Source organism: Eleutherodactylus coqui, chromosome 4, assembly GCF_035609145.1.
Source record: "Eleutherodactylus coqui strain aEleCoq1 chromosome 4, aEleCoq1.hap1, whole genome shotgun sequence".
Lineage (NCBI taxonomy): Eukaryota > Metazoa > Chordata > Amphibia > Anura > Eleutherodactylidae > Eleutherodactylus > Eleutherodactylus coqui.
The window spans coordinates 54,041,915-54,066,834 of NC_089840.1; the positions used below are offsets into that span (position 1 = coordinate 54,041,915).

General features: G+C 51.5%; 1 protein-coding gene across 2 annotated transcripts; it reads left to right on the forward strand.

Moving 5' to 3' along the window:
- Positions 1-238: 238 nt before the first annotated feature.
- On the forward strand, positions 239-23,189 carry U2AF1 (U2 small nuclear RNA auxiliary factor 1). 2 transcript variants are annotated; one of them, XM_066599452.1, is made up of 8 exons: positions 239-348; positions 6,999-7,061; positions 15,478-15,544; positions 15,627-15,676; positions 17,389-17,487; positions 19,333-19,466; positions 21,248-21,340; positions 22,826-23,189. In XM_066599452.1, exons 4-8 carry the CDS (start codon positions 15,647-15,649, stop codon positions 23,010-23,012), a joined length of 543 nt encoding a protein of 180 aa, XP_066455549.1. In that variant the 5' UTR covers positions 239-348; positions 6,999-7,061; positions 15,478-15,544; positions 15,627-15,646; the 3' UTR covers positions 23,013-23,189. The 2 variants fall into 2 exon arrangements, with proteins under 2 accessions (XP_066455549.1, XP_066455548.1); XM_066599451.1 differs by having other exon boundaries at positions 259-348; positions 6,974-7,061.
- Positions 23,190-24,920: the final 1,731 nt, after the last annotated feature.

Below are 24,920 nucleotides of genomic sequence, written 5' to 3' on the forward strand. Positions count from 1 at the left end.
AGTAATGCAGGCAGTATTACAGTATGAGGGGCGGTATAATAAAGCAGGCAGTATTACAGTATGAGGGGTGGTATAATAAGGCAGGCAGTATTATAGTATGAGGGCCGGTATTATCACTACTCCCGCTATAAGCTCAGCCTCCTCACTTTCTTTGTCTTCTCGGCGCGCTTAGAGAGCTGATGACGTCACTCTATGGCTCCGCCTCTGGTGTCCTTGGTGATCAGACACGCCTCTAGCGGCGCTTACTGATGACGCCGAACGGCTCCAGCTTTTGACGTGGTGCGCGCGGGCACCGGGAGGAAACATGGCGGAGTATCTGGCATCCATTTTCGGCACCGAAAAGGACAAGTGAGAAACATGCGGGGGCGGGAATTTCAGAAGTCCGAGGAAAGAGTGGGCCGGGGGGAGAGGAGGCTGCTGGGGGCTGTAGTTAGTGATACCCGAGAAGAAGAGGCTGCTGGAGGTTGTAGTGATTGATACCCCGGGAGTTGGAGGATGCTTGGGGTTGTAGTGAGTAATACCCGAGGAGAGGAGGCTGCTGGGGGTTGTAGTAAATGATGGGGGGCGGGGTGCAGGATGCTGTGAGTGATACCTGCAGACTAAAGGCTGCTGGGGGCTATAGTAAGTGATAGTTGGGAAATGGAGGCTGCTGGAGGTGTAGAGAGGGATGCTAGGGGCAGGGAGGCTGCTGGAGGTGTAGAGAGGGATGCTAGGGGCAGGGAGGCTGCTGGAGGTGTAGAGAGGGATGCTAGGGGCAGGGAGGCTGCTGGGGGTGTAGAGAGGGATGCTAGGGGCAGGGAGGCTGCTGGGGGTGTAGAGAGGGATGCTAGGGGCAGGGAGGCTGCTGGGGGTGTAGAGAGGGATGCTAGGGGCAGGGAGGCTGCTGGGGGTGTAGAGAGGGATGCTAGGGGCAGGGAGGCTGCTGGGGGTGTAGAGAGGGATGCTAGGGGCAGGGAGGCTGCTGGGGGTGTAGAGAGGGATGCTAGGGGCAGGGAGGCTGCTGGGGGTGTAGAGAGGGATGCTAGGGGCAGGGAGGCTGCTGGGGGTGTAGAGAGGGATGCTAGGGGCAGGGAGGCTGCTGGGGGTGTAGAGAGGGATGCTAGGGGCAGGGAGGCTGCTGGGGGTGTAGAGAGGGATGCTAGGGGCAGGGAGGCTGCTGGGGGTGTAGAGAGGGATGCTAGGGGCAGGGAGGCTGCTGGGGGTGTAGAGAGGGATGCTAGGGGCAGGGAGGCTGCTGGGGGTGTAGAGAGGGATGCTAGGGGCAGGGAGGCTGCTGGGGGTGTAGAGAGGGATGCTAGGGGCAGGGAGGCTGCTGGGGGTGTAGAGAGGGATGCTAGGGGCAGGGAGGCTGCTGGGGGTGTAGAGAGGGATGCTAGGGGCAGGGAGGCTGCTGGGGGTGTAGAGAGGGATGCTAGGGGCAGGGAGGCTGCTGGGGGTGTAGAGAGGGATGCTAGGGGCAGGGAGGCTGCTGGGGGTGTAGAGAGGGATGCTAGGGGCAGGGAGGCTGCTGGGGGTGTAGAGAGGGATGCTAGGGGCAGGGAGGCTGCTGGGGGTGTAGAGAGGGATGCTAGGGGCAGGGAGGCTGCTGGGGGTGTAGAGAGGGATGCTAGGGGCAGGGAGGCTGCTGGGGGTGTAGAGAGGGATGCTAGGGGCAGGGAGGCTGCTGGGGGTCGGAGTGAGGGATGCTGGGGGCAGGGAGGCTGCTGGGGGTCGGAGTGAGGGATGCTGGGGGCAAGGAGGCTGCTGGGGGTCGGAGTGAGGGATGCTGGGGGCAGGGAGGCTGCTGGGGGTCGGAGTGAGGGATGCTGGGGGCAGGGAGGCTGCTGGGGGTCGGAGTGAGGGATGCTGGGGGCAGGGAGGCTGCTGGGGGTCGGAGTGAGGGATGCTGGGGGCAGGGAGGCTGCTGGGGGTCGGAGTGAGGGATGCTGGGGGCAGGGAGGCTGCTGGGGGTCGGAGTGAGGGATGCTGGGGGCAGGGAGGCTGCTGGGGGTCGGAGTGAGGGATGCTGGGGGCAGGGAGGCTGCTGGGGGTCGGAGTGAGGGATGCTGGGGGCAGGGAGGCTGCTGGGGGTCGGAGTGAGGGATGCTGGGGGCAGGGAGGCTGCTGGGGGTCGGAGTGAGGGATGCTGGGGGCAGGGAGGCTGCTGGGGGTCGGAGTGAGGGATGCTGGGGGCAGGGAGGCTGCTGGGGGTCGGAGTGAGGGATGCTGGGGGCAGGGAGGCTGCTGGGGGTCGGAGTGAGGGATGCTGGGGGCAGGGAGGCTGCTGGGGGTCGGAGTGAGGGATGCTGGGGGCAGGGAGGCTGCTGGGGGTCGGAGTGAGGGATGCTGGGGGCAGGGAGGCTGCTGGGGGTCGGAGTGAGGGATGCTGGGGGCAGGGAGGCTGCTGGGGGTCGGAGTGAGGGATGCTGGGGGCAGGGAGGCTGCTGGGGGTCGGAGTGAGGGATGCTGGGGGCAGGGAGGCTGCTGGGGGTCGGAGTGAGGGATGCTGGGGGCAGGGAGGCTGCTGGGGGTCGGAGTGAGGGATGCTGGGGGCAGGGAGGCTGCTGGGGGTCGGAGTGAGGGATGCTGGGGGCAGGGAGGCTGCTGGGGGTCGGAGTGAGGGATGCTGGGGGCAGGGAGGCTGCTGGGGGTCGGAGTGAGGGATGCTGGGGGCAGGGAGGCTGCTGGGGGTCGGAGTGAGGGATGCTGGGGGCAGGGAGGCTGCTGGGGGTCGGAGTGAGGGATGCTGGGGGCAGGGAGGCTGCTGGGGGTCGGCGTGAGGGGGATGCTGGGGGCAGGGAGGCTGCTGGGGGTCGGCGTGAGGGATGCTGGGGGCAGGGAGGCTGCTGGGGGTCGGAGTGAGGGATGCTGGGGGCAGGGAGGCTGCTGGGGGTCGGAGTGAGAGATGCTGGGGGCAGGGAGGCTGCTGGGGGTCGGAGTGAGGGATGCTGGGGGCAGGGAGGCTGCTGGGGGTCGGAGTGAGGGATGCTGGGGGCAGGGAGGCTGCTGGGGGTCGGAGTGAGGGATGCTGGGGGCAGGGAGGCTGCTGGGGGTCGGAGTGAGGGATGCTGGGGGCAGGGAGGCTGCTGGGGGTCGGAGTGAGGGATGCTGGGGGCAGGGAGGCTGCTGGGGGTCGGAGTGAGGGATGCTGGGGGCAGGGAGGCTGCTGGGGGTCGGAGTGAGGGATGCTGGGGGCAGGGAGGCTGCTGGGGGTCGGAGTGAGGGATGCTGGGGGCAGGGAGGCTGCTGGGGGTCGGAGTGAGGGATGCTGGGGGCAGGGAGGCTGCTGGGGGTCGGAGTGAGGGATGCTGGGGGCAGGGAGGCTGCTGGGGGTCGGCGTGAGGGATGCTGGGGGCAGGGAGGCTGCTGGGGGTCGGAGTGAGGGATGCTGGGGGCAGGGAGGCTGCTGGGGGTCGGAGTGAGGGATGCTGGGGGTCGGAGTGAGGGATGCTGGGGGCAGGGAGGCTGCTGGGGGTCGGAGTGAGGGATGCTGGGGGCAGGGAGGCTGCTGGGGGTCGGAGTGAGGGATGCTGGGGGCAGGGAGGCTGCTGGGGGCTGGAGTGAGGGATGCTGGGGGCCGGGAGGCTGCTGGGGGCTGGAGTGAGGGATGCTGGGGGCCGGGAGGCTGCTGGGGGTTGGAGTGAGGGATGCTGGGGGCCGGGAGGCTGCTGGGGGTTGGAGTGAGGGATGCTGGGGGCCGGGAGGCTGCGGGGGGTTGGAGTGAGGGATGCTGGGGGCAGGGAGGCTGCTGGGGGCTGGAGTGAGGGATGCTGGGGGCAGGGAGGCTGCTGGGGGCTGGAGTGAGGGATGCTGGGGGCAGGGAGGCTGCTGGGGGCTGGAGTGAGGGATGCTGGGGGTCGGAGTGAGGGATACTGGGGGCAGGGAGGCTGCTGGGGGCTGGAGTGAGGGATGCTGGGGGTCGGAGTGAGGGATGCTGGGGGCAGGGAGGCTGCTGGGGGCTGGAGTGAGGGATGCTGGGGGCAGGGAGGCTGCTGGGGGCTGGAGTGAGGGATGCTGGGGGCCGGGAGGCTGCTGGGGGCTGGAGTGAGGGATGCTGGGGGCCGGGAGGCTGCTGGGGGTTGGAGTGAGGGATGCTGGGGGCCGGGAGGCTGCGGGGGGTTGGAGTGAGGGATGCTGGGGGCAGGGAGGCTGCTGGGGGCTGGAGTGAGGGATGCTGGGGGCAGGGAGGCTGCTGGGGGCTGGAGTGAGGGATGCTGGGGGCAGGGAGGCTGCTGGGGGCTGGAGTGAGGGATGCTGGGGGTTGGAGTGAGGGATACTGGGGGCAGGGAGGCTGCTGGGGGCTGGAGTGAGGGATGCTGGGGGTTGGAGTGAGGGATACTGGGGGCAGGGAGGCTGCTGGGGGTTGGAGTGAGGGATGCTGGGGGCAGGGAGGCTACTGGGGCTGGAGTGGGGGTTGCTGGGGGCAGGGAGGCTGCTGGGGGCTGGCGTGAGGGATGCTGGGGGCAGGGAGGCTGCTGGGGGTTGGCGTGAGGCATGCTGGGGGCAGGGAGGCTGCTGGGGGTTGGCGTGAGGCATGCTGGGGGCAGGGAGGCTGCTGGGGGTTGGCGTGAGGCATGCTGGGGGCAGGGAGGCTGCTGGGGGCTGGCGTGAGGGATGCTGGGGGCAGGGAGGCTGCTGGGGGCTGGCGTGAGGGATGCTGGGGGCAGGGAGGCTGCTGGGGGCTGGCGTGAGGGATGCTGGGGGCAGGGAGGCTGCTGGGGGCTGGCGTGAGGGATGCTGGGGGCAGGGAGGCTGCTGGGGGCTGGCGTGAGGGATGCTGGGGGCAGGGAGGCTGCTGGGAGTTGGAGTGAGGGATGCTGGGGGCAGGGAGGCTGCTGGGAGTTGGAGTGAGGGATGCTGGGGGCAGGGAGGCTGCTGGGGTTTAGAGTGAGGGATGCTGGGGGCAGGGAGGCTGCTGGGGGCTGGAGTTAGGGATGCTGGGGGTTGGAGTGAGGGATACTGGGGGCAGGGAGGCTGCTGGGGGTTGGAGTGAGGGATGCTGGGGGCAGGGAGGCTACTGGGGGCTGGAGTGGGGGCTGCTGGGGGCTGGAGTGGGGGCTGCTGGGGGCTGGAGTGGGGGCTGCTGGGGGTTGGAGTGGGGGATGCTAGGGGCAGGGAGGCTGCTGGGGGTTGGAGTGGGGGATGCTGGGGGCAGGGAGGCTGCTGGGGGCTGGAGTGGGGGATGCTGGGGGCTGGGAAAGGGGCTGGAAAATCCTTCCTGTAAGGTAGTGGGGTTCAGTGATGGTGTCGGGAATGTTTCCTTGGTGCACACTGGGTTCCTAGATATTTGTGTATGGACATCATGATGAATTTTTGTGGTTTTGAAGGCCAAAGGAGGTTCAGTGCATAACTAGATGGGGTCTTGAGTGGCCGTTCATTGTAGGTGTCAGTATTCCGGTGGGAAGTGATCTAGGTGTCTATAACTTGAGGCTATTTAGACTGCAAGTTCAAGTTGGCAGGCTTCCTTGACAGGGTTATTACAAATGATCTTCTGGATTTGAAACCCTCTTTAACTCCCGATTAATGACCCTCTGATACAGAAATTTGATGTCAATGGGAACAGAAACTCAAAAAGTTTTGTTGCACAACATGTCGGAGATGTTCAGTGCGGCCCCCTTTGTTACTCGACACATATGGAGCCTGCAGTCAAGCTCCTGCCATACATGTAGCTTATCATGATTGACTGCCATGGCTTTTGTGTCCTCACAGATCATGCCTTTGGGTGGTAAGGGGACATGTAGACTCTTAACCCTCCAGGTGTAAGGTCCGGGAAATGTGAAGGCCAAGGAAGGAGGTCACTATCAATACGTCCTACAAGGCCAATCCTTCTGTTTGGTAGTCGCCTATTGAGCTCACTGCTGACGTCATTGTGGAAATGGGGGAAGATAAAATCTGGGATTTCCTGCGGCAGAAGCCATATCTGCAGCATCCAGGCACAAAATCCCCACAATTGTTTCCTGGGAAACGGGGCGTACGCTGTGTTTTTTTGTTTTTTTTTACGTAGACCGGTGGGATTTTCCTCCCCAGATTCTGGTATTACGTTTGTTAAATGCTCAAAGGATGGAAGGCAGCTTCATCGTTAAAGACTCAATGAACCATCACTTTCCATATTCGCTATATTCATATTCTCTGGTTTCAGGGCCGGTAATGGTCGCAGTCGGCAGAGATTACATATCGAACGTCCTATTCTCTGCTCGCTCTGACGGTGGATTTCTGAGGACTTCGTTTGAAAACTCGTACTGACGCATTCCACTGTTTCCACGCTCGATAGACAGCCGGATAATTTTTGCTTACCGATGCAACCAAATCTGAGTCCACGTACGAATTGTGCCCCCACTAGGTGGATCTTCACCAAACAGTGCTCAAAAAACGATATTACACACTGACAGACCGGCAGACGTGAAAATAAAGGACACAAAGAGCTCTCCTGTCTTCGTCGGCGGCCATTTTTTCTTATATTTCCCCAGCGACGACAACGGCAGAATAAAACTTTTTGGGACTCCTTTAGCAATGAGGAAGTCTGTCCTTGTTGCCCAAAGCAACCAATTACGTCGCAGCTTTCATTTTTCCTTAGCAGCTTGAGAAATGAAAGCTGCGCTGTGATTGGTTGCCAGGGGCGACGAGGTCTATTTTACTGTTGTGCAAAATGAAAATTTGAGTTTGTTTGCATTGATATAAAATGTATGTTTTTCGAGTGCCATTAAACGGGAGTTATGAGGGTTGCAATATCATTTGTATTAACCCTGTACCTGAGACAAAAGTACAATAAACATGAAGTAGAAGAGGCTAGAACAGAGAAGAGGGCCATGTCCATGAGGGCTTACAATCTACAGGTGAGCTGGTGACCTGTAGTGGCGTCTGTGGTTCTCCTAGGGAGGTGTCTTCTAGGTGCGCTCCTGCTGGGGACCTTGTGGATATTGACTCTCGGTGATGAGCTTGCCCCTTAGTGTAGTTTTTAGTTTGTGTTTATAACAGGGACCTGTTTTCTCCTCAGGGTTAACTGCTCCTTTTACTTTAAGATTGGGGCCTGTCGCCATGGAGACCGATGTTCACGACTCCACAACAAGCCCACGTTCAGCCAGGTATGTGTACTCCCCCTTTAAGGCGCTTCCTATGCCGATCTGTATGTTCATGGTTAACGGAGTCTTGGCCAAATTCTCTGAGGCTTGGGCCTCTTTCACCCATGTGGCCGGTAAAACACAGTGATTTCGATCGCGGCATTTTGCCGCAATTTTACTTTCCTTTTGGGATTTTGCGCACCCCATCATCGATGAGGTGTGGTAGAATAGAACAGACAGCGCTTGTAACTTTCGGTGTTAAAAAGCGCGGCACGTGAGGCCCAATTAAAAACAATGGGAGCGTTATACTGCGGTGTTCACAACGCTGCAATATAAAGCGCAAGTGTGAGAGTAGCCTTACAAAAGGCCCAGAGCCGGCCCTCAAACCAAGTATTTATACATCATTTCTATAGCACCTGTAACCACCACTTTAGGGCGGACTTATTCCCGGCTCCCCAGATCCTGCGCTTGTGCAAGATGGAACCTAGATCGTACCCAGACATTGTTTTGCACACCCCAAAACACTTCGCTCCTACACTGACTCTCTTACTGGCAAGGTAGGTCAGCCACCTTGGTTCTGCTCACTGGCTGGATATAGACCTTATTGGTCTGTGGATTGCTTTAGAGCCACAAGGACGGACTAATAAAGGTTAAGGCTTTATTTAAAAAAAAAAGTGATGTGTAAAGGTAAGGAACATGCGGTACTATATATGCACAGAACAGGTAGGATTCAATTGTTCTGGTTGCCTGGAGAATGAGGAAATATGGACAGTCTAAATAAAGCTGCTTGATTTGGCCAATAGTGGTACGTGTTCACAGGTTTAAGGGGTACTCTCTCTTCTCTTTAATTGATGACCTGTCCTCTGAATAAGTTATCAATAGTTGATGGATGGGGATCCCCATCCCCGTTCATCAGCTGACCTTCCTTTCAGTGCAGCAGGTCAGTGCAGAAAGTGCAGGCATTGGCTTCACTCCCATTGAAATCAATGGAAGAGCCGTGGTGCCATTGTTTTCCTGTTTCTCCGCTGGTCAAAGGTCACATCCAGTCCTGACCGGAAGAGGAGCAGGAAGTGCTGTAGTAGCGCATCTCTCCTATAGATTGCAATGGGAGTGATGCTGGCGCCCGCACTTCCTTCCTGTCTGCTGCTGGTAGCATCTGGCCTGCTGCCCTGGACAGCGGGCCAGATGATCAGCTGGTGGATGGGGGGTCCTGAGCAAAAAACGTCTGTCCAGCAACTACTGATGACCTATCCAGAGAAAAAGAGGGCAGACAACTAGAGATGAGCGAACACGTTCGGCCCCGCCCCTTTTTCGCCCGAACACCGAACTTTGCGAACACTTCAGTGTTCGGGCGAAAAAGTTCGGGTGCCGCCGGGGGGCGGGGAGATGCGCGGCGGCGCGGGCGGCAGTAGCGGGGAACAGGGGGGAGCCCTCTCTCTCTCCCTCTCCCCCCCACTCCCCGCCGCACCCCCCCGCGCTGCCACGGCGGCCCCCGAACTTTTTCGCCCGAACACTGAAGTGTTCGCAAAGTTCGGTGTTCGGGCGAAAAAGGGGCGGGGCCGAACGTGTTCGCTCATCTCTACAGACAACCCTTTTAGGGCTTCTCCAAACCCCATGCCCTGACTGTCCCCCATGACAGGAGGCGCTCCAGGAAGGAAGCTGTGGTTGCCATGTTTCATAACATGAATTTATATCTACTTGTAGATACCAAACATTATATGTAGATGATTGCCATTCCATAGGTTTCTGACATCACTCAGACAGCTCGTGATTCTGAAAATGTAACACGTCTTAGGCTAAACCTCTCAAATGGCTGAGGGTTTGTTCACATGGAGGAATCGGGGCATTTTTTGGCGTGAATCCGCACGTGGAGTTTGCCCTGTCAATGGGCAAAACTCGTGTTCAGAATTCCGATGTGGAAACTAGCGTTTCTGCTTCAAGAAGTGGGAAGTCATTTCTTGATTTGTAAACATGCAGACGTACACAGATTTTGCCCATTGACCCAACAATTCCTGCATGCAGATTCGCAGCTTAAAGCCCTTGAATTTTCATGTGTTTTTTGAGGCGCAATTCTTCCAGGCAAAAAATACGGCAAAACACACAGATGAGCGTGCAAATACATAACGCTCACTGCACAAATACACGGATCAATGCGCCTACGCCTGTGTGACACTGGCTTCAGAAAGAGGATGGGGTCAAAACAAGCCCAATTTAGGTGTGATGGGAAGCCTATTGAATTTTGATTGAGCTTCGCTGGAGACAGGATGCGCACATGATCCGCTGACCCAGCTTTCCCCAGGCAGGAAGCGATTAATAGGAGAGCTCTAGCTAACATGCAGAGACTGGTGAGGCTCCTGTATCGGCAACATGTCCTGCGGTGCTTTACACGTCACAGGATGCCTCTACAGGCAGAGGTGGACATTGCAGACTGGTAAACTTATCAACAATTCAGACTATGGTAGTGAGGCTTCTGCTTGCAGGACCTTACTATCTGAGGAAATGGGTTAAGGTAAGTGCAGCCATCTCTTATAAAGCAGTATGAGCCGGTCACCATCCAGTAAGTGTATGTACACCTACCATCTGCATTGGGGTACAGGGAGTCTACAGGACACCTCCGAATGAAGAGAGTAGGTTGTGAGGAATAAGGGTCCTTTAACACAGGATTGTTGTCGAATGCTTAAGGCCTCATGTCCACAGCACACGAAAATTTCTGCAGTGGAAGACCTGCCTGTCGGTGCAGAAGTTATTTTTAAATGCTTGCCGGTGATCGCAGATGTGTTTGTTTTTTTTTTCTTTTTTCTCCCCCCTGCGTGGATTAAAAAAAAATTGCAAGCTCAAAGTGCCTGCCCTTCCTCCTCCTCCTCAATCTCCAAGCAACCAGAGAGGAATCTGCCTACAAACTTGCAGTTAAATTGTGCCATCCCCAGGTGTTAATTGAAGTGCAGACTCCCTATGCTTCCCTATGGGTGTCCTGCGGTTCAAATCCGCCCGTGGACATTGAGCCTAAGTGCCAGACGGTTGTCCCAATAATCATCGCTCCAGTGCTTTCACACAGGAGCGATAGTCGATCAGTGAATGGAGGCGGAGCCCGCTGAAGATTCTGGCCTTCCGCCTCCATTCACAGTAAACAGGCAGTCATTCCTAGATGAACAACTGCCTGTTTACATGGTCAATCATTGTTTGATTTTTTTTTTTTTTTTTTATGCGTGCAGAAACTGAACTACAGATGATGGCCAAACACATGATCGGCGCTGGCAGTGTCTACACTAAAGGATATCGTTCAGTTTTGCATGATCCTGCAATAAACTGATCGTTGTGTGTAGAAAGGAGACAGATTAACCCCTTTCCAACACACGCCGTGCATGTAGTTCCCAGTAAAACACTATTATTGGAAAAATGCAAAACAAAAAAAGGTACTGATATGTTTGTACTATAAAACTTCTTATCCCTTATGAACATGTCAACTAGTCCTGCAAAAAATAACCCCTCAAGCAGCAGAGGAAAAAAAAGTTGTGTGGCTGAGTACGGAGATGCCAGAAAGGAAATTCTATGAAAAATGCTTTTATTGTGCAAAAATTTTAAAATATTTAAAATAAATATGTGGTATTGCTAAAACCGCACCGACCTGCAGAGTAAGGATAACATAACGCTTATACCGCATGGTGAACAGATTCCAAAAAAAAGAGAGAGAACAAAATTTCCGTATTTTTTTATTTTTTATTTTTAGCATCTTATCTCATAAAAACACAAAAAAAGCTGATTAAAAACTGTCGGCACCCAAAAATAATACCAATGAAAATGTGACACCCCCCCCCCCCCCCCTCCTGCAAACTTAGAAGCCCCTCACACAGTCCCCTTGATGGGTAAATTTTCTCTGAGTATGGCAATGAAAAATTGGTCCCATAAAAGGGAGCTCCTTCACTTTCCAGCCTGTGTCTGAGTTATGTGGCACACTGGGGGGCCACATATGGGGTATTTGTAAAGACTAGAGATTCAGGGTAATAAATATTATGTTTATCTGATAACTTATGTCGTTCAAGAAAAATTACAATTGAAAATCTGCAAGAAAAATGACAATTTCCAATTTGCTTTAGTTCCTGTGAAACGTCTAAAGAGTCAACAGAACATTTAAATGCACTTTTGAAAACTTGGAGGGGTGAGCTTTTTAAAATAATTTCATCCATTATATCTCTGACAATCACATCACAACTGAATTGATCCCCTAGAAAATAATTTTTGCATATTTTCATCAAAATGAAAAAAAGAAAAAAAAAATCTACCTGCCACTATAATTACACTCTGATATGCCCCATAACAGCTCTCAAAATTTTATAGCGCACATATGGTAAAAAGGACCTGTTATGTGGTAGAATTCTATCTTACAAGCAGGAAAATTCAGAGTTTGAAAACTGCAAATTTCCCAAATTTTTCTGTCAAGTTTTAGAATTTCTTTTCAAATGAGCATATCAACCAAAGTTCACAGCGAACATAAAGCTCAATGTGATGGCTGTGATTGGTTCATCGAGCGCTGCAGTGATTGGGTAAGCCGCAGCACTCAAGAACCAATCAGAGCAATCACTTGCTGGAGGCGGGGCCTACAAACCTCCTTACTAGCAAACGATCTTCTGTGGGCGGCTGAGAACTGCAAGGAAACTTGCCGGAATTCCAGAGACCAGCAGGAGGGAGCTGGATGGTGCCTGCTAGGGTAAGTATGATAACACAGCCCCTGTGCTCATTTGGGGCAAAAAAAATTAATCTGACAGGGTCTTATTTTGAGGGAAACACAGTAATAAAAAGCGCACAATCCTATTTAGTCTGTCTGCTGACCCATCTACAGTGGATGAGACTCGCAGCACGTGGACCCATAGAAGTCAATCTGCCAAAACATACATCAGCTTTTACGCATTCATCACGTGGGAAAAAAATGGCATTAACTATTGTGATCTGATTTGCTGACAAGACTTTCCTATTCATGTCAATGGGAGTGCAAGAAAAGACAACACACAGATGGTCTCTGTGCTGTTCATGTTTCATGAATCCACTGGTAGCAGTTGGGCCTGCTTTCCTTTTTGGCGGTGGTTGAAAAATGCTGAAGTTAAAGATGGACTCGTGTACCGCATATCAAACTAAATGTAAAAGTCCTTTTTTGCAGACAGCAGACGGACGAGATTTATACGCGCTTGTGCCTGTGGGATAAGGCCAGTAGAGTGGAGCCTACGGAGTAGGCGCTGCTCTATGTTGTCCGGCGCTGCCGAGAGATCTAGAAGAATCAATAGTGTAGCTGCCATGATATTTAGCTGCAACTAGAGATGAGCGAGCGTACTCGGAAAAGCACTACTCGCTCGAGTAATGTGCTTTATCCGAGTATCGCTGTGCTCGTCCCTGAAGATTCGGGTGCCGCTGCGGCTGACAGGTGAGTCGCAGGGGAGAGCGGGCGGGAGAGAGGGAGAGAAAGATCTTACCTCCGTTCCTCCCCGCTCTCCCCTGCAGCTCCCCGCTCCGTGACGGCACCCGAATCTTCAGACCCGAGCACAGCGATACTCTGATAAAGCAAATTACTCGAGCGAGTAGTGCTTTTCCGAGTACGCTCGCTCATCTCTAGCTGCAACGCCATCGTTTGAGACTTTAGAAGGACGGGTTCTGTAGGGTGCGGAAACTGGATTGTAAAGGTGGCTTTTCAAGGATCAAGAATTGTTAAATAATTGCTCAGTCAGGCAAATGTAAGGCATAGTTCCATTTATACATGGCCACCAACAGGTAATGAGAGAGAATTTATTTGCTAGTCGTTAATCATTTAATTTCAGCTCCCCTAAAAATAGTCGCTCGTTAATTATCACGTGGTGTAAACAGGCAGTCGTTTGTCTTTTAGTGAGTAGCCAATAACTTTTCACGGAGGTGAGCCCTACAACCACCACAGATATCAGCTATTAGTCTGTTATATCACAGTTGTTCGTACGCTAACTCAATAGCAGCTTTCTAGCGACAATTGAAATGATAGTTGTCCTGTGCGAACCCTCCCTATGGGCTCCTGCTTACGGGCAGATATTTGCTACGAAATCCGTGGTTGGCGTCCGCACCGCAACGAATACCGCCCGTTATTTCCAATGGAGATCTGCTGCTTTCTACCCACGAGCAAAAAATCAATTGGGATTTCTGCTCGCGGACGAAAAATCGCAGCATGCTCCATCTTCATGTGGATTTTGAAGTGAATGGAAGCCGTCCGCAATGAACTTTGTGGATAGGTCCCAGATTCCGTGGCATTGCTGGGGAAAAAAGAAATCTGTACTGTGCATGCGCAACGGCGAGCCACTGGGTCCCTCCGCAATACAGAAAAGACAGCTGAATGACAGGTATGCGCGGACACTGCTGCTGCCAGAGCCGGATTCCACAAGCCGTGTGCAGGAGGCCTAATGCTGCGTTTAGAAGGAACTATTATTGTTGACTTTCGCTCAATTAAACTCATTTTTTGAACAATAATTCAGTCTAAAAGCGCGCCAAAGACAGACGAGAATTGATGGCTACTGGTTTGTTCAGTTTCTGCACACATAAAATGCATTGTTGGTTCATTCACTTATCATTTGGTTTAAAGAGCGCTCGTTCAGTCCCTCTCATTAGCTTATACAGGGACTGAAGGATTCTGGAAGATTCTCATTTAAATGAGCCAACAATGTATCTTCTTGTCTAAACAGGCTGCACGAGTGCAAACGAATTAGCGGTGACATCACTCACTTATTCAAATGGGAACCAGCTTGTGCTAGTGCTATAAATCACATGTATGTAGAGCCCATGCTTTCCTATGGGTTCTTCCACACAAATGATGTTTTGTAGCCTGTGACATTGCGAGACTACAAAATTGTGGCACGCTTTATGGAGCTACAATTTGTGATTTTATTTTTTTTAGCCCATGTTTGCCTATAGAGCTTCCCTTTGTGTTGCATGCAACCCTTACAGTAGGAAATCCTATTGTAAAAGCCCTAAAATAAGTCCTAGCGTCACCTAAGAGGCGCTGTATGGCTCCGGCGCACATCTTCCAGGAAGCTCATGGAATGGCTGTGATTGGTTCATCGAGCGCTGGCTCTCAGTCAATCGGAGGCAGAGCTTTCTGGAGGCGGGGTTTTTCAAAACCCTGACCGAGAAGCTATATCGGAGAACTTCGATCAAGTGTCGGGGAGCTTCAGGAGACATGCGCCTGAGTTGGGCAGCACCTCTTAGGCGATGTATTTCTATTTTTTTTTTTTCCCCAAGGCAGCTAGGGCTTATATTTTGGGTAGGGCTTATATTTCAAGCCCCCCTTCTCGTGCGACTTTGTAGCACCACATGCGAATTCGTAGCTACACAGAATCGTGATATTGCTGTGAGAAAATGCAGCAATATTGCACTGAACACAGAGTTTCTCACAGTGATATCGCGTCGCCCGTGTGGAAGCGGCCTTATGTGCATGAAAAACATAGGCCCCCATGTCAGTGAGCCTTTAGGGGATTTATAGTCGTCCACCATGTAAACTCACAATCATTGATGATGTATGTATTATTGTTTGTGGACTCCCCATTGTTACATCGATGTGATTGTCACCTTTTACTCTTAACCTGGAATATCATGTGTGCCAAGATTGTACTGGTTACACGAGGTTATTGGCGTACACACCGCGTTCTACTGTTGGCTCAGTAATGTGAGTCTATAAAAAAACCACAATAAAATGGGTTGACGTCAGTGACCACAAGACTGCTCTAGGTCATGGCTCACGTCTCCTGCAGTCAAACGTCCTATGTGCTTCTGTAGACATGTTGGATATGGTGTCGGGGAAAAGTACTGTTACAGTATCACGCTTGGTAATTGAGAGAACGGCGGCAATGGTTCCTGTGGCTAGTTGCAGCTCCTAAGTCTTTTGACCACCAGCCACGCAAGTCGAAATGTAACTGGAAAGTGATAATGTGAGGCCTTAGCTATAGGAAAGTAACACTGGTTGGTGCACTGCCTGGTGGTTGGGAGATGCCGTACCTTCCAGCTGATGTCAGAAGATGTCTTTGTGATGACTGCTGGTCAAGAAGCCTCTTTTATAAGGGCGCCCACCCACTGGCGATTTTTTTTTTTTTTTTTTTTTTTTTTTCTTTTCTTTTCTTTGCGTTTTGCGTTTTTTTCTGCAGAGCAATTAGAATTGAATGTACTCCTGTCCACTGGCGTTTTGCGTTGCGTTGCGTTTTTTAACATAGGAACTGTCAGTTGCATATGTGTCCTTATTTTTCTCCTAATGCACCCATGAAAGTCAATGGAAATTAATGGAAAAGCCGCGAAAACGCGGCAAAAAACGCCGTGAAAAACGCTGCGAAAACGCAGCGTTTTTCACGCACGAAAATCGCAAACGCCAGTGGGTGGGCGCCCTAAGAATTGCTAAAGTCGTCATAACTGCAAGAAATATTAATTGTGGTTCCTTCTGTTCCAGACCATCGCTCTGCTCAATATTTACAGAAATCCGCAGAACTCCTCCCAATCGGCAGACGGCCTGCGCTGTAAGTACCTCCATAAGCACCTACTTTTGGTGGTGTTCTGCCCCATGCTACTTCTACCTAATAATTCTTTCTTATTTCCCAGGTGCTGTGAGTGATGTAGAAATGCAGGAACACTATGACGAATTCTTTGAGGTAAGGGGCAGCAGTCAGCTGTGAATAAGAAGGCTGTACAGTTCAGCCTGTTCATCACTCTGCTGCAGTTCAAGCAGACCACACTTCGCAGATGACCCTTTAGAATAAGCTGCGGTGTGTACAAGAAAAAAAAAAACATAATGTGGCCATTATCACTTGTGTATGTCATTTATAACCATTTTTCCCCCCTACTGTATGTCTAATTTTTAGTTGTCACTGACCTTGCGGGAGGAGCCTGTCATATTGTGTTCTTTACACTGCGCACAGAGGACAGAAGATTCTGTTTTCTAAAGGCTCTTTCACAGTCATTTTTGCGCACTATATTATGCGTGTAATAAAGAGAACGGAAACACCATTAATGTTTTTTAGGCATGCATTTGCATGCCTGAAATAATTACAGCATTGCAGACTGAATTAGCCTATGAAAGTCAATGTAAACCATGTAGATCATATAAGTACGCTGTGAATATGCATGGTATGAAAAAAATGCAGTGCATACGTGTGCAAAAAAAACTGCAATACATAGGGAATATACAGTGTTTCGGCCCATGAAAACACTGCATATTTCACGGACTGAATATACCTCTGTGAATGAGACCTTGCACACAGAAATAACTGCATCAGGGAGTACATTGGAGAAATGCAGAGTGGCGTAGATGTGATTTAAGTAGCCCGGTAAAGAACTTCCGTGTTTCCCCCGAAAATGAGATCTACACTGATAATAAGTACTACAAGTACTACACTGATTTTAATGGGGGGGGGGGGGGGGGTGTCTCGAAATATAAGCCCTCTTCCGAAAATAAGCTACACTAGGTGAAAGAAAAGCCCCCTGCAATACTCAACTCGCAGTCGGCGTCCGTGTCCCTGCTATGATATCCCAGGCACAGTAGCTGGCTGCTGTGTAATCCTCTCCCCTATCAGTGGATTCTCTGTCTGGTAAACGAGGCTTTGAATTCCCCCAGCTTTAGCAAATGAGCGCTGTGATTGGATCAGAGCCAGTGCTCGATCATTCAGTGAATGACATCACTGAATGGCTGTGATTGGTTCATCGAGCGCCGGCTGTGATTGGCTGGCGCTCGATCCAATCACAGAGCTTACATGCTGGAGGCGGGGAAATTCAAAGCCTCGTTTACCAGAGAGAGAATCCTCTGACAGCGGGGAGGATTACACAGCAGTCTGCCGCAGCGTGTGGGAGATCATCGCAGGGGACACACCGGCTGCGAGGTGAGTATTGTTTGCACAATTTGCGGGATGGTGAGTGTCCTTGTATGTAAACCTGCTATATTGCTTTATAGTGCCTTGGACATATGGGCTTGGAAAAAAGGATATAAACCACCCGAAACGTGTTGCCTCAATCTATTTGTATGTGATTTATGCTACCCTCTTGGATGTACTATTTGATCCTCCATCTGTCTTGTTATTAAACCTTTCAGACCCCCTTATTGAATCAGTCTCTCATTGCTGACAGGCTCCCCAGGATTGAGGGGGTAGTGGGATTTTATCTCCTCCCCCTCAGTAAAGTAAAAATATTTCTATTTCCCACACTACTACAGTGAACGCAACCCCCAGTTTTTTGTGTTTTTTTTTCATTTTCATACTGCGGTCACCAATGGGGGGAGAAGCAAATGAGATTCTGTATGAGCTGTCGGATGAGTGCATCTATACTTGAGTTCATTCTGCTTTCATTGGGAAATGTTTCTCTGTTCCTGCAGGAAGTCTTCACAGAGATGGAGGAGAAATACGGAGAAGTGGAAGAGATGAATGTCTGTGATAATCTGGGAGACCATTTAGTGGGGAACGTCTATGTGAAGGTGAGTAAAGTCTCTGTCACGTGTTTTGTTTCATGGGTTTCAGCACCTGCAGCCTGGCCTCATCATTTCTTCTGTCATTAAGACCTAATACACATGATCGTATTTTCAGTCTGTGTGCTGTCCAAGTCTACAGCTGAGTAGACTCAAACAGCACACGGCCCCATAGTATTCATTGTGCCAATTCACGTATCCACTTCTTTAGATGGATTGCATGAAAGGAAACACAGCATGCTCTATTCTGATCAGATTTGCAGATGAGATTCACCTGTTCCAGTCAATGGGGATCCAAAAGAAAATGGACAGCACTCAGATGCTGTCTGTGTTTTGTCTATTAATTCATGAATCCTTTGCTAAAGCTCTATTATTAAGTGACCAGTGAGATACAAAAAACTAATTTCACACATTTGACTGTATGGTAAGAGGACTTGGAGTAGACTACTTGTGCAGGTGCCCTTGGAGTAGACTACTTGTGCAGGTGCCCTTGGAGTAGACTACTTGTGCAGGTGCCCTTGGAGTAGACTACTTGTGCAGGTGCCCTTGGAGTAGACTACTTGTGCAGGTGCCCTTGGAGTAGACTACTTGTGCAGGTGCCCTTGGAGTAGACTGCTTGTGCAGGTGCCCTTGGAGTAGACTGCTTGTGCAGGTGCCCTTGGAGTGGACTGCTTGTGCAGGTGCCCTTGGAGTGGACTGCTTGTGCAGGTGCCCTTGGAGTGGACTGCTTGTGCAGGTGCCCTTGGAGTGGACTGCTTGTGCAGGTGCCCTTGGAGTGGACTGCTTGTGCAGGTGCCCTTGGAGTGGACTGCTTGTGCAGGTGCCCTTGGAGTGGACTGCTTGTGCAGGTGCCCTTGGAGTGGACTGCTTGTGCAGGTGCCCTTGGAGTGGACTGCTTGTGCAGGTGCCCTTGGAGTGGACTGCTTGTGCAGGTGCCCTTGGAGTGGACTGCTTGTGCAGGTGCCCTTGGAGTGGACTGCTTGTGCAGGTGCCCTTGGAGTGGACTGCTTGTGCAGGTGCCCTTGGAGTGGACTGCTTGTGCAGGTGCCCTTGGAGTGGACTGCTTGTGCAGGTGCCCTTGGAGTGGACTGCTTGTGCAGGTGCCCTTGGAGTGGACTGCTTGTGCAGGTGCCCTTGGAGTGGACTGCTTGTGCAGGTGCCCTTGGAGTGGACTGCTTGTGCAGGTGCCCTTGGAGTGGACTGCTTGTGCAGGTGCCCTTGGAGTGGACGGCTTGTGCAGGTGCCCTTGGAGTGGACTGCTTGTGCAGGTGCCCTTGGAGTGGACGGCTTGTGCAGGTGCCCTTGGAGTGGACGGCTTGTGCAGGTGCCCTTGGAGTGGACGGCTTGTGCAGGTGCCCTTGGAGTGGACGGCTTGTGCAGGTGCCCTTGGAGTGGACGGCTTGTGCAGGTGCCCTTGGAGTGGACGGCTTGTGCAGGTGCCCTTGGAGTGGACGGCTTGTGCAGGTGCCCTTGGAGTGGACGGCTTGTGCAGGTGCCCTTGGAGTGGACGGCTTGTGCAGGTGCCCTTGGAGTGGACGGCTTGTGCAGGTGCCCTTGGAGTGGACTGCTTGTGCAGGTGCCCTTGGAGTGGACTGCTTGTGCAGGTGCCCTTGGAGTGGACTGCTTTACATGTTATATTATTGCTTCCTGGTTTGGAAGCTCCTAACATTGCTCATTTGTGGCTTTCTTGTTTTCATGCATTTCAAGTAATATCTGTGCCACCCACACCCATGAAGATTTATTCCGGAAGACACTGCCCTATGACATTTGTGTTTGATTTACTGATCACTTGTATATTGTAATAATCCCCTTTACTTGGTTCCTTTTATGTTAACTGATATATTCTGGTTCCAGTTTCGGCGAGAGGAAGATGCAGAGAAAGCTGTGAAGGATCTGAATAACCGTTGGTTTAATGGTCAGCCAATCCATGCAGAACTGTCTCCGGTTACCGATTTCCGGGAGGCTTGTTGTCGACAGTATGAGATGGGGTGAGTGTATATCCTTGGGAAGGAGGGGGAGTGATGGTGATAGATGTTGCCTCTGGGGACGCATGCAGAGCAGAGGAGGAGTATCGCCTCTGGGAAGCACAAGAACAAAAGTGCTTCAATAATGGTAAAATTCTGTTTGTCCCGCACCTAATGCCTGGTGATTAGATCAATGACCTTGAATTTGCTGCTGCCATGTGTGGTCACTTTTATATTTGCTAGCAGTCACTATAAGGCAGAGGTGTCAAACTCATTTTCACCAGGGGCCACATCAGGTTTTTGGTGAACTTCAAAGGGCCGATTATAAGACAGTACAGTAAGGGCTCGTTCACACCAGCGTATTTGCGTACATAATATGCAGAGAACAGAAGCCATTGATGTCAATGATTTCATTCACATAATGTATATTCTCACACAGCATGACCTATATTGTTTCAAACTACGCACCCCGATAGGCCATTGAAGTGAATGGGCCGCGCAAATACGTGGTGAATGCGCAGGAAGCCTATGTATTCAATGCATATTTGCGCACCATCTCAGGGGCCCATCTGCGTTCTTTTCTGCGTGCCCAAATACGCAGGCATAAGCGGTTTTCGATTGCGCAAATACGTAGCGTATTTGTGCGACCGAAATGCAATTACGCCCGTGTGAACGAGCCCTAATAGTGACCCCCATAGTGGTCGCAGTAGTAATAGTGACTCTGATAGTGGCCCCAGTAAAAATATTGACCCCCACAGTAGACCAGTTAGTAATAGCGATCCCCACAGTGGCCCCAGTAGTAATAGCGACCCCTACAGTAATATTACTCCCTCCCAGCAGCAATATTACCCACTCCCACCAGCAATATTAACCCCTCCCCCCTGCACCAATATTAACCCCCTCCCAGCAACAGTATTAACCCCCACCCACCCAGCAGCAATATTAACACCCCCCCCCCCTCCTCCCCTTCCCAACCCGGCAGCAATATTAACCCCCTGCCAGCAACAATATTAACCCCCACCAGCAATATTACCACCCCACCCGACCCCCGCAGCAATATTAACCCCCTGCCAGCAACAATATTCACCCCCACCAGCAATATTACCACCCCACCCGACCCCCGCAGCAATATTAACCCCCTGCCAGCAACAATTTAACCCCCACCCCCACCCCCCAACACACCAGCAATATTAACTCCCTCAGCCCCGGCAGCAATCAGCATTATTAACCTTCTCCCAGCAACAACAATATTAACCCTCACCCCCCAGCAGCAATATTAACTTCCCCCTTCCCCAGCCATGTGCTTACCGCCACGATCCGAGGAGGAACGGTGCTGAGCCCGGGTGGCATATGAACTTTTCCCACAAGACTTCTGCACTATTGAGCAATTCCAGCAACCTGATTGGTTGTTTGGTTCTCTGGGTTGGCTGATTCCCCAATCAGATTGCTGGAATTGCTGACAAGTGCAGAAGTCTTGTGGAAAAAGTTCATATGCGTCCGGGTGTGCACTGACATCAGTGAGCAGCACGGCACGCTTCCTCCCTGAGTCCTCTCCTGCGGAACTGAAGAGCAGGGGACTCAGGGGAGAAGGGACCAGCGCTGTCAGTGTGATTACCAGCGGGGAGCTGCGGCACCCCAGCTGGTAATCACTACAGTGGTGAGCGGCCGTCGGCACGCCGCGGGCCACATAACACAAGGCAGCGGGCCGGATTCGGCCCGCGGGCCTTGTGTTTGACACATGTGCTATAAGGTGTCACATCTAGAGGGCCTGGGTCATTGTCTCATTATTGTATTTCTGTCTTCAGGGAATGTACACGTGGGGGCTTCTGTAACTTTATGCATCTAAAGCCAATCTCTCGGGAGCTGCGGAGAGAACTATACGGCCGACGCAGGAAGAAGTAAGATCACAAACATTGTTAGATTTGCCTCTTAAGTTGATTGTAAGAATATCCCTATATTGCCTATCCATACGTGTCTACCTCTTCCCCCTCATTGCATCTCTTGTAGTGACGGAGTTTAATGGAGCAGTGGCTGAGCACAAGTGTCCAGCGATCGCCATCAGTTCCATAGAGCTGACTGGAGCGGATGCGTGCATGCTTGGCTGTAATTCCATTGGAGCTGCTCCATGCTACAGGAGTGCAGTGAGGGGTACATGGGACCCCCTTTTCTCCAGATTGGTCAGTGTCTCACCACCAGAATCCTCACCAATCTGCGGATCCTAGTGGTGAGATGCTGACCAATCTGACTTTTTTTTTTTTTACCTATTCTGTAGATGGGTGATGAAGCAATTGTGGGGATCCCTCATTAATCGTCCTCCTTTGTCTTTTGCCATTAGGGACAGAGTAGAGGTTGCAGCTTTTGATTTGGGACAGTTTTATTAAGCTTGGGATTTATTTATATGGGTGAGTGTGAGTTGCACCACAAGAACCTTGGGCACAACTTGCATCAGGCAGTAATACATGGACATCCACTTGTGTGCTGTATGATCTGCATGGACAGTGCACATCACATGTCCTATTCTCATCTGCAAACATAGAAGAAGAATAGGCCATTTTTTTTTTTGTCTCACCATTGTCTGTATATAGCATCCCTCACTCTCCACCTCGCCATACCGTGCACATCTCCAGCCCCTTTACCTTCTGTATCACCCCATTATCTGTAGTATGTAAGCTCGTTGGAGCAGGACCCTCACCCCTACTGTTTCCATCAACTGATTACTATGTAACCGTGGTTCTGTAATTTTTGTACTTTTGTCTTTCTGTGTTCCCCCTGTCTACGTAAGCGCTGCGGAATATGTTGGCGCTATACAAATAAATTTTGTTTTTTGAGTCTCTTGTGAGAACCCGCTCATGTGTTTGACCCTATATATTTTCTAATGGGTCTGTGTGTTGTCTGTGAAATACATGGATAGAAAATACACCAGTGTGAATAAGCCCTAACACACTTTAGCAGCATTTTTGCTGTCCGTCTATTTCACAGAAAGCACACATACCCGTTAGAGCATATGAGGCTATACACATGAGTGAGTTGTCACGCAGACCGATTTATGCTGTATTTACGGATGAGAATAAGACATATAGTGTTTGCTGTTCAGTGCGAGTCGTGCCTAAGATTCTCCGGGGCAACTCGCGTTTGCCTGCAGGAATAAAGCCTTATGGAATTGAGGGGTGGTGCAGCTTTCTTAATCCAGATTTACAGAAATCTGCTGTGACTAGCCTCCCTTTTCTTCATCTAGTCGTAGATCGGTTACTAGTGATCGCACCTCAGTTATTGCTGAGCCCCCCACGACGGCGCTTTATAAAATGAAATGTTCCTTTCTAATTACCAAGTATTTACTTTCCATGCACTCATCTGAGATATTTCATACTTCTTTCTCTTATTAGGCACCGCTCCCGCTCCAGATCACGTGAACGCCGCTCTCGTTCTAGAGACCGCGGCCGAGGTGGTGGTGGTGGTGGTGGAGGAGGAGGAGGAGGTGGTGGTGGCGGCGGTGGTGGTGGTGGAGGAGGAGGAGGACGTGACAGAGATCGACGGAGGTCCAGAGACCGGGAGAGGTCGGGACGTTTCTAAGCCTCAGTTTTTATTCCATGTTGTGGGAGTTTCCAGTGACTTGAGTTAGCGGCAGGGGCTGCGCTCATCAGCTGGGGGTGGGGGGTGCTGGGAATTATTTCATTGTATTTCATTTTTTTTTTTTTTTTTTTTTTAAAAAAGCCGGGCTTCTGATTAAACATTTGTAGTGATCCAGTATCGCAGGTGTCATTTGGTTCTGTGAGATGTCACTATAGGAGTAAAATGGCTGGGAGCTCTGTATTGTGATGCCACGTGATTGCTTTTAAGGACTCGTTTACACAGGCGTATTGCCACTGTGTATTGCCATACGTTTATATCTCGTGCATAACATGCAGTCAATGTAGTCAGTGAAAGTCAATGGACTTTCATTCTCCCATGCGCACCTATGTGTGGGCACTGGGTATCTATACACAGGAGAAATAAATTGCAGTATGCTCGATTTGATACACAGTCCTTGTATGGGCTGCGCATGATACTCTGTCCATACACATGCATTGTGTATGGGCAGCGTATCCGTAATGCATCCCCACTCTGAACAGAGCGGGGAATTAAAAGAGAAAAAAAAAATCACACTGCGCATGTCCGTGACCGCGGGCATGCGCAGTGCCAAACGTAGCCCATACTCACTTTCTGACGGCTCTATGACAGCAGAGCGTATGGGCTGTAATGTGCACAATGCTGTGCGAGACCCGCAGCATTGTATGCATACGCCCATGTGAATGAGCCTTTATTCTTAAGGCTTGTTCACACGAGCGATATTCTCCCATGAGTTTTGCGCGATGCACACGAAATTCCCACAAATATGAAATCCAACATTTTTCTTTCCCTTGCAGCATCATTTTCGGGATAATATGTACTTTTTATGTATATTATCCTAAATTGGTAAAAGAAAAAAAAAATCAGTGAGAGAGCATATTACAGCCCTATATGTCATGAAGAAAATGCACTAAAAATAATTTTGGCAGCTGCAGAAAAAAATAACACAATAAAACTAACTACATGGCATAAAAGTGCTATTAAAAAAACCACTCTGGTCCTCAGGGAATTACATGCATGAGGCAGAGGAGCGGCTTCCCTTCTATTTCCCCAATTCCTATTTGGAGCCTTTAGCACATTTCTGAGTGATCCTGTGAATCCTGATTGGCTAATTTTGGACCATTTGCTTAGTGATGCTATTTATTGCGATTTGTGTTATTTACTATCATAATAAGAACTGAAATCGCACAGATTGTCCTGATCACAAGTTTCCACCAACTGAATACTTGTGTTAGTAGAGTGCACACGGGATGGTCTGTTAGTGGAAGGGTTATATCCTAGATCAGTGGTGGTGAACCTATGGCACGCGTGCCAGAGGTGGCACGCAGAGCCCTCCCTGCTGGCACGGATCGCCGTCAACCGCTCACCACAATAGTGAATACCGGCAGGGGTCGCAGCTCCCCTGCCCGCATTCACTCAGCAGCGCTCCTATGTGCCCTGATCCTGACGCACACTGTGACCGGGACACCCCCTCCCCCGATGTCTCCTATGTCAGTGTACACCTGCGATCAGCGCTGCTGAAGGGCGCGCCGGGCAGAGGAGGAGTGGCACCCCAACGAAGACGAGGGGGTAAGTATGTGGTCTCGTGGGGTAATGGGAGGCAGCTGTGGGATGTCACTATTACACTGGGGGCAGCTGTGGGATGTCACTATTACACTGGGGCAGCTGTGGGATGTCACTATTACACTGGGGCAGCCGTGGGATGTCACTATTACACTGGGGCAGCCGTGGGATGTCACTATTACACTGGGGGCAGCTGTGGGATGTCACTATTACACTGGGGCAGCTGTGGGATGTCACTATTACACTGGGGCAGCCGTGGGATGTCACTATTACACTGGGGCAGCTGTGGGATGTCACTATTACACTGGG